Here is an 8,050-nt window from a genome sequence, read left to right as displayed (position 1 = left end):
AAATGTTTCATTAGGCGATTCTACTTACCCCTTTGCCAATTTCGAACCCGGCGGCTTCCAAACAAGACCGACCGCAGCTTGCAGCTGCATCCACATCCACATGGCACAGCCAGGAGAGATGGAAAATGTATCGAGAAAACAAGAATCCAGCAATCTAAGCCTGGCCATGTACTTCAGTCTGGTGGGCATCTTCCAGCCCCCAAAAGCAGAGATATGACAGATTGGCGTCAGATGGTCAGATCAACCGTGAACCGGTGTGGGGACTACAAAGTACTTTAGAGATAGATCTGCACCACTTTTCCACCCCTGGACCGCGCCCAAATACGATCCTGCGAAAGGAAAAAAAATCTTTTCTGTCTACTGTGAGTAGTGATGGACGGACTATTGGCAGATTGAGCCAGCTGTGTGACTATCGAAGCTAGCAAGTCAGCAGGGCCTTGTAACAGAGTTGTATCTCCTTTTGGCCCCAGTGACACACAGGTAGTGAACATGGCTAGCTTGGGGTCTGAATAGCAACGATCAAAAGGAGGTCGACAGTCAAGCAGACTTTCAGGGAGCCTTCCACAGAGAAAAGGGTTAGTAGTCTAGAACAAGCGAGAACACAGTGTGCAAATCACCCAGGAAGGATCGATGGAATGGAATCAAGGACGCATAATCATCGGAGTATTGGACTACCCCTACATTAACGGTCATGGCGCATGGAGAAGCTGACGCACCACTGGTGAATCGGCGCGGTACATCACAATCTGGAAAAAAAAATAGATCGAGTTAGCAGTGACAGAGAACAACTGTCTTTGGCAAATCGGCTAAACTACTACCAGCAGTACTACTGACTGCCCAGGTATTCAAAATCAATAGTCGATACCAGTCAATTTCCTGTAGCCGTTTTGGGTAATGAATAGACATGCTGACTCATGATCATGTGACCACGCGCACTGTGGCACGCGCCCAGCGTGTCCAACAGAGGCTAAGTGCGGAGATCTACCGAACAAAGCATGCGGGTCATACTCTACAGCATAATATATCCCCCTTCACCAAAGTGTCCGGCATGCGACGCATTACCAGTTTCTTCAACCGTCCGGCTTTTGCAGCAGTGAACCCAGGCGCTCAGACCAGTGACCGAGTCAATGACCCCGATCAGACATCTCATTCGTCCCCGCAATTTCTTCATTCAAATGGCCCCTCTTATTCCTCATTAGCGGAGCCAGACTCTCAGCTGGCACTGTCTTTATCTCAATCCATAAAGGATGGCGATAATGACGCCGGGCTTCATCACAGCTTCCTCAGCACAGAGTCTGCAGCTAATGATCCATCTCCTGGAGCAAGTTTCAACTCCTCACAGCGTGTCATGAAGAACGGGAAGGAGGTTGTTATCAGCTCGGATGGTGAGGATACAGATTCATTAAGCTCGTTCGAGTCTCCAGACGATCTTCTTGCGAGGATTGTTAAGCCGCCTGGTTTTGTAAGCAAAGAAGATAGAGAGAATGATACGTCTAATCCAGGAATGACCTTGCGGAATGGCAGCTTGAACGGCGCAAAGTCAAATAACCGGTCCCGCTTTCCAGTAAAGGTCCCAAAATACAGCAATACGCTAGACTCGCTTGTTGTCCAAGCAGTTGATGATAATGAAACCGAGGCTGGTATTGCAAAGCTGAAAGCTGCTTTTGAGAAAGAAGATATGCGAAAGAACGGAAAGCAGGATGATGTGAAACACAGCACGCATTTACCGACCACACAGCTTAATGAGGATACTCTCGCATCGGCTCTGGGCGATCAAGACGACGAAATGGGGCTGCGACGTCTTCTAGATGCTGTCCGAAGAACAGAGGCTCTTGACCTAGAGAAATCATGGCACTTCTTTGACTATAAAAGCGAATTGCCCCCTGCGGTTGACTTTCCCAAAGAGTGCATAGATCAGGACGGTTTTATGTTTCGACTACGAGGTTAGTATACGAAGCATGCTGTTTTTAGTCTCGGTGCTGAATTGCTTTGCAGAGAGACACTCCAGGGAGCGGGCACTCCACTCAGGCATTGTCGATTTCGCTCTATCGCGGTCATACTTGCCGGACGAGTTCATCTCGTGGGTTTTTAAAGCTGGTTGGTGTGGAATCCTGCGGAAATATTTTCATCGCTTACAGTTCCTCAGTACCCTCGGAGACGCAAGACAGCATCAGGCAAGCGCTTTGTAGAGCATTTAGAGTCAGTGGCTATGACGAATTGGAATGATCGTGGCACACTTTGCTGATATCGCTTAGAATGTGAATCCTGAGCGGGTCAAGTCCCTCATAAAACCGGCCGACATCGATCAAGTTTTCCAACAATTGGGAACCACTCCCCAAGCATTGGCAACGTCTGAAAAGATTGTCCCAGATGCTCACATTAACAGTACGTCACTGCATCAACCTCAGCACAAGCATCCATTGACAGTAATATGCAGAACATAATGTGAAGAGCAATTCCCTACGTGAGGGAATGTTGGTCTCTGTTCTTGAGTTGCTCAGTGGAGCTGCAGACCTGTAAGTTTTAGAATATCCTGTTCTATCTCCGAATGCTAACATTGGTATTAGGTTTGCAGAGGATACTCGAGAGCGCGCATTGGATTTACTATTCCGTCTCACTCTTGATGTCTCCTTGACCAGCAATTTTTTGGTCTGTTCTGAACTGGAAAGAACCATCGTCACCATGTTAGAGAGTGCCCCTGACGATACGGCCGATGACATGGTATGATCGAGTTTCATTCAGGTTCGCATACCTCGCTAACATATCCAGGTGCATCGTGTCTGTACGACTGCCTTTGACACAATCAAAGATGCGACGTCACAGAGTCGCCTGGTCAGGCATATACTTCCAACATCAGATTGGCTCGCACTCCTACGGTGTCGCCTCGCCGTGTCCTTCTTGACAAATGATGCTTCACCACTAAGTGAGCCGCCAGAAATGCTCATCGATCTGAAGCGCATAACCAGCATTCTCAATCAACAGCGGTTCGATGTGAAGTGGTACAAAGGGAAAGGGCAGCATGAGTACGATTACGGGGAACTTGGAGCTGTCACTATCCTTCTTAACATTGCCATCGATTCTGGACGGTATGAAGTCGATTTTTCAGATAAAGAAGCTGAGAAAGAATTCAATGCTGCCGTTGATGCCCTTTCTGATCGGCTTAAAATCATCTTCACTTCCATTGAGGATTCGGGTGCATCCCACTTGAAACGGACGTTGGCCAAGGAAGCTATCGAGGCTCTACATTATCGAGTCGTATATTCCGTCAGGACAAAACCACGTCCGAAAAAGTCGATTCTTGGGGTCCCTGAGGAAAGGAGAGAGAACAAGGGCGTGTTCAAGTCATTCTTCAAGGATCCGAAGGGCAACGGTGAGCTGCCATTCCGGCCACATGACACAGAATCTTAATGTGTCTTCCACCGCCGAGATATATCAGCTATTTCCATTGAGAGTCTTTGACAGTCTGCTCGCTCATCGAACAGTACCGGTTACGCCGGTCTTTCACAATAATGATAGCTCGTCGGAGGTATATTATGCAGTCAGTCGCCTTGATGTTCGCATTAGCATGCACACTGGCCGGTCCAGGTGCTTTTTATGAACTTTCGAGATTGAGGGGAGATAAAGGTCGAGGGTGGGAGAAGGCTAGATTTGGGGTCACAGTCGACAGATGATGATATGTGGCGTTAGGCTGATTATGTCTACAGCATCGTTGTTCATTGGTTTTGCTCTTAATTTGTTCGGGGTACCTTATTGATTAGTCCCGTGGAACCTATCACCTTTATCCTGGAGGTCATTGTTGGGAATTTGCTGCGCCTTATAGTTGAGCCATGTTGGGTTGCTCATCATACTATAGATTATACTTGTGAAACATGCACGAAAGTCTCCGGATTCAATGCCTATGATATATACGATATAGTAGGTTCTCGGACCAAGGTGATTCTATCACATGCCCATGTTTGATTCCGGTAAACGCTCAGAACATTCGAAGCAGGCCGACGTTATGGGATGAACTCTGTTGAGTTTCTGATAAGAATGAATTGAAGGACTTTATACAAGGCTATGGTGCTCTCCTGAAAAAAGAACCGGAGTACATAGATACAGGCTGCAACGACGAAACGGGTTCAGGTATTGTAAATTCGCTTGGCAAGTGACACGTAGAATTGGTCTAGTCGTAGAACCTCCGGTTGGTGTTCTTACCGAACAGCGTCTCGCGGACGGCGGGCAGGGCGTCGATTTCGAGCAGGCGCAGCCGCTCTTCGAACGTGTTGTTGATCTCGATCTTGCCCTGGCCACCGATAATGACGACACCACCAGCACTATGATTCACCAGGTTAGACGACCATATTGGGGACAAATTTGGAGGTAAGAAAGGTGAAAGGGGACTTACGATCCCTCGGGCAGCGGCTCCTCCTCGTCCAGCTCCGCAGACGTCTCCTTGCCGACGGTCTCCTTGAATTCCTTTTCGGCCTCTTCAATGGCCTTCTTCACAGCATCAGTATCCTGCTTCCTCGCCCGAATAGACACCTTGTCTTCATTGAGAGCGTACAAGCCCTCAAGAACCAAGCCCTTCAGCACAGCCTCATACTTCGACGCATCCTTAGCTGCGATACCGGAGATCTGATCACGAGCCTTCTGGAACAAATCATCAAGGAGTTCCTGGCGAGAAGAAAGAACACGAAGACGGGTGCGGTTGGCGAGAGTGGAGCGAGTGATCTGCTGGGACATGGAAGCTTGCTTGAACTTCTTCTCATACTGAGTGTCGATGGCGGCAGTCTCCTGGCGAACGAGCTTGGACTTCTCGATGGCGAACTCTTCGTCAGCTTTGAGCTGGATTTCACGGGCCTTCTCCAGCGCTTCCTGCCGGATGAAGGCCGTCATCTTGCGGAGCTCGCCCGCAACCTGGATGGAGATAATGGTATCAGCTCAGCTCGGAAGCGGACACATGCATGGTCCCTAGTCGGAAATCGGGCGACATACCTGATCATCGGACAACGCATGACTTTGCGACATGGTGACGATGGAGTAATTGTATAGATCGGAAGTTGTAGAGGGGAGAGCGAAAGGTATCGATATGTGGGGGGTTTGGAAGAGACAACGTCAGTTGAGCTTCCCGATGCGGAGGTGCCTTCTTGGGGGGCGGTCAATCAACGTCAGCCTGCTGCGCCAGATCAAGGGGGTGGAAATAGTCAACGGTCATGGATCGCGACCGGTATATTATTGGAAATAGAACAAGTCGGGGACTATTATTACTCACCTGGACCGGCAGGAATGTATGGAGAGGGGAGGGTGAGTGAGTGACTGGGTGGGGGAATACAGGGAGAACAAGCAGCAACAACAAGCAGCGGAGGGAAACGTTGCACTTGGCGGATCTGCTGATCGATTCGCAACTTGGCGGCCGCTCAGGAACTCACTTGCTCTCCCGCTTTCCCCCTCTAGTTACTGCTGCTTCTTCCCCACAGCCATTCGGTTCGGTCTGGTTTTTCTCTCTCATTTGGTTACTACGTCGCTCTGGACAATGGAGTCGGTCCTACTAGTCCTGTCGTATCCTGTCTAATGCGTGTCTGGTCTTTGTCCCCCGGCTCAGCGACCAATGCACGAGGATATCCGAGATGGGTAATCTTGGTGACTTATCGCCCCAGGGGAGTGTCGCGGTTTGTTCTTCCCTCTCCGGTGTTCTCAGTTTTTTTCATATCGAGCTGCTGTGCTAATCAGATGGCGGTTCTAGGTTGGGGTTGTTGTCGGGTTGATCTCGACCAGTCTCCAGGCCATCGGGCTGACCCTACAACGCAAGTCGCATATCCTCGAGGACGAGAAACACCCGTACGATATACGTCGACCACCCTACAAACGTCGGAGATGGCAGGTCAGATTATGCTCCTCTCTATACAATGCATCCGTTACGAACCGGCCTTGCTGATTCTACGTAGTTGGGGATGCTGATGTTCGTCATTGCGAACATCGTCGGCAGCACCATCCAGATAACTACCCTCCCGCTTCCGGTGCTTTCAACCCTTCAAGCAGTCAGTGACTTCCCTGAATCATATGGTAGATTTCCCGGGCGCCGCTAACATATTCTGTACTAGTCCGGGCTTGTTTTCAATACCATATTTGCTACTTTGATCCTGGGTGAAGCTTTCACCAGATACTCTCTCATCGGCACAGTCTTGGTCTGCATCGGCGCGCTCCTTATAGCGGTTTTTGGCGCCGTGGGGGAGCCAGCGCATACTCTCGATCAGCTTTTGGAGCTACTGCAGCGTCGAAACTTTATACTTTGGATGGCAGGGACGGCCGTATTGGTGCTGGTCATCTATCTCGGCTCCCGCCTGCTGAAATTCCTGGCTTCTCCATCTCGTTCTAAATACCCCGGCACACGCGGTTCATATAGGCCGCACTTGCAAATCTCCCACGGACGTGTTCGACTGATCCGCGGTCTATGCTATGGCATGATCAGTGGTATCCTATCGGCGCATTCTCTTCTGCTCGCTAAATCAGCCGTGGAGCTCCTCGTTCGGACGGTCGTGGATCGTGTCAATCAATTCGACCGCTGGCAATCTTGGGTCATTCTTCTCGCCATGATCGGTCTTGCCCTCTCTCAACTATTCTATCTACATCGGGGCCTGAAGCTGTGCAGCACCAGTGTTCTGTACCCATTCGTCTTCTGCATCTATAATATTATCGCCATCATAGATGGATTAATATACTTCCGGCAAATGTCCCAGCTGGCAGGCTTCCATGCTGGGCTGATATCGCTTGGAACAATTGTCTTACTTGGAGGTGTCCTCTGCTTGTCGTGGCGCTTAGAGGTCATAGACAGCCATGCGGCTGTGACTGTTGTCGGACCGTCTCAGACTGGCCTTGGTCCTGGAATGGCTGTCGTCGAGGAGCATGAAACCTCCCCCCTTAGTCTGGGAAGGGACAGCCACGAGGATCTGGAGCGTGAGCCCCTCTTACGCAGTGCTCAAATTCCTCGGCGAAGTATTCATAAGAGAGCACCCAGTCTGCCTCTACCTCAATCCTCATTGAGTCCGCAGGACTCCACGGCAGATCTCGATCCAGCTTCCATCTGGGCAGAGTTGGATGACTCTGACTTTGACTACGCCGCAGCTATGATGCGTTCCTCCAGGCGCAGTCGCACATTTGGAGATCCACCTTCGGCCCAGTCAAGAAGCAGAATGAGAAACAGTTTCCAGCGTGGACCTCGCCGCTCCAGCACCATTTCAGTCAACCAGAATACCTGGAACCCGCGCAGAACATCACAAGCCGTATATCAGGGGCGTCGCAAGCAACGGCGAACATCAGCACCTGCTCCAGAGAACCGCAGTCTCCTTTCGAAGCCCCAACCCCACGCAACCGGCTACGGCACCCAGGACGACCGCTCAGACAACCTAGTATCGGGGCATCGTCGCCGCGAATCCCTCACCGACGCAGATTCATCAGCCGGGTACTCGAATCTCCTCGCAGGTCCGAGGAGCACTCTCCGCGGAGCCTGGCGAAGCGGTCTTCAATACCTCACTCAATGGACCGGTAGCAATCGAGAAAGACGCCAGAGCTCATCCAGTCCGGACCCCGACCTTGAAGCCAGTCCTGACCAACGCACAGAATGAAAGTAGACATCCATTCCGTCGCTTCCTGCACCGCCATCTTATCCGCATTCCAATCTTACCCCAGGCCTCTTGGTTATATCCACTAGACCCACCCCATAAATACACATCAATGATAACCCCTTCCTGTTTCCTTTCAACCAATGTACAATAACTTCATACCATCTTTTATCTATCTATAAGGATACACCAACAAACCTATTCTCTCATAGTTTACACCACACCAGAGCATCAATACTTCCTATCTACTTCTTGTCTTTTTGATTAGAAACTGAACGAACCAAATAAGAGATACAATACGTACTAATACAGAATCAAAAGTTTATCTTGCTCATTCCTTCTTCCCTACTACCCCACCCTCTCCTCAATTTTTTCCTGCATGATTCATTAGTTTTCTCATACCTAGTCGTCCTTACATCATACAGAACCGGATCGCCATGTCACGGGAT

At 50.0% G+C, this 8,050-nt stretch overlaps 3 protein-coding genes across 3 annotated transcripts; 2 read left to right on the top strand and 1 right to left on the bottom strand.

The window, feature by feature from the left end:
- The first annotated feature begins 999 nt into the window (after window positions 1-999).
- BDQ94DRAFT_98540 (uncharacterized protein) lies at window positions 1,000-3,568 on the top strand. Its single transcript, XM_026776984.1, has 7 exons — window positions 1,000-1,943; window positions 1,996-2,097; window positions 2,147-2,199; window positions 2,256-2,385; window positions 2,438-2,516; window positions 2,568-2,721; window positions 2,770-3,568. Exons 1-7 carry the CDS (start codon window positions 1,049-1,051, stop codon window positions 3,406-3,408), a joined length of 2,052 nt encoding a protein of 683 aa, XP_026621352.1. The 5' UTR covers window positions 1,000-1,048; the 3' UTR covers window positions 3,409-3,568.
- A 265-nt stretch (window positions 3,569-3,833) lies between these two features.
- BDQ94DRAFT_152155 (H(+)-transporting V1 sector ATPase subunit E) lies at window positions 3,834-5,343 on the bottom strand. Its single transcript, XM_026767908.1, has 4 exons — window positions 5,255-5,343; window positions 4,978-5,128; window positions 4,388-4,899; window positions 3,834-4,316 (listed from the first exon to the last, which is right to left on the bottom strand). Exons 2-4 carry the CDS (start codon window positions 5,008-5,010, stop codon window positions 4,166-4,168), a joined length of 696 nt encoding a protein of 231 aa, XP_026621351.1. The 5' UTR covers window positions 5,011-5,128; window positions 5,255-5,343; the 3' UTR covers window positions 3,834-4,165.
- A 37-nt stretch (window positions 5,344-5,380) lies between these two features.
- BDQ94DRAFT_152154 (DUF803 domain protein) lies at window positions 5,381-7,899 on the top strand. The gene is made up of 4 exons (XM_026767907.1): window positions 5,381-5,651; window positions 5,726-5,863; window positions 5,928-6,020; window positions 6,084-7,899. The coding sequence occupies exons 1-4, from the start codon at window positions 5,610-5,612 to the stop codon at window positions 7,602-7,604; spliced, it is 1,794 nt and encodes a 597-aa protein (XP_026621350.1). The 5' UTR covers window positions 5,381-5,609; the 3' UTR covers window positions 7,605-7,899.
- The last annotated feature ends 151 nt before the right edge of the window (window positions 7,900-8,050 follow it).

Source organism: Aspergillus welwitschiae, assembly GCF_003344945.1.
Source record: "Aspergillus welwitschiae strain CBS 139.54b unplaced genomic scaffold BDQ94scaffold_46, whole genome shotgun sequence".
Classification (NCBI taxonomy): Eukaryota; Fungi; Ascomycota; class Eurotiomycetes; order Eurotiales; family Aspergillaceae; genus Aspergillus; species Aspergillus welwitschiae.
The sequence above is the reverse complement of the archived record's forward strand: the minus strand, read 5'-3'. Positions and strand labels throughout refer to the sequence as shown.

What these genes read in the sequence shown, in the direction of transcription:
- BDQ94DRAFT_152154 (XM_026767907.1), top strand. Translation starts at nt 5,610, where the DNA reads ATGGGTAATCTTGGTGACTTATCGCCCCAGGGGAGTGTCGCG. An exon ending in CGCCCCAGGGGAGTGTCGCG is followed by an intron (nt 5,652 to 5,725) that starts GTTTGTTCTTCC and finishes TGGCGGTTCTAG; the next exon opens with GTTGGGGTTGTTGTCGGGTT. An exon ending in ACAAACGTCGGAGATGGCAG is followed by an intron (nt 5,864 to 5,927) that starts GTCAGATTATGC and finishes GATTCTACGTAG; the next exon opens with TTGGGGATGCTGATGTTCGT.
- BDQ94DRAFT_98540 (XM_026776984.1), top strand. Translation starts at nt 1,049, where the DNA reads ATGCGACGCATTACCAGTTTCTTCAACCGTCCGGCTTTTGCAGCAGTG. An exon ending in TTTTATGTTTCGACTACGAG is followed by an intron (nt 1,944 to 1,995) that starts GTTAGTATACGA and finishes ATTGCTTTGCAG; the next exon opens with AGAGACACTCCAGGGAGCGG. An exon ending in CTCAGTGGAGCTGCAGACCT is followed by an intron (nt 2,517 to 2,567) that starts GTAAGTTTTAGA and finishes CATTGGTATTAG; the next exon opens with GTTTGCAGAGGATACTCGAG.
- BDQ94DRAFT_152155 (XM_026767908.1), bottom strand. Translation starts at nt 5,010, where the DNA reads ATGTCGCAAAGTCATGCGTTGTCCGATGATCAG. An exon ending in ATGCGTTGTCCGATGATCAG is followed by an intron (nt 4,900 to 4,977) that starts GTATGTCGCCCG and finishes ATCTCCATCCAG; the next exon opens with GTTGCGGGCGAGCTCCGCAA. An exon ending in GAGCCGCTGCCCGAGGGATC is followed by an intron (nt 4,317 to 4,387) that starts GTAAGTCCCCTT and finishes GGTGAATCATAG; the next exon opens with TGCTGGTGGTGTCGTCATTA.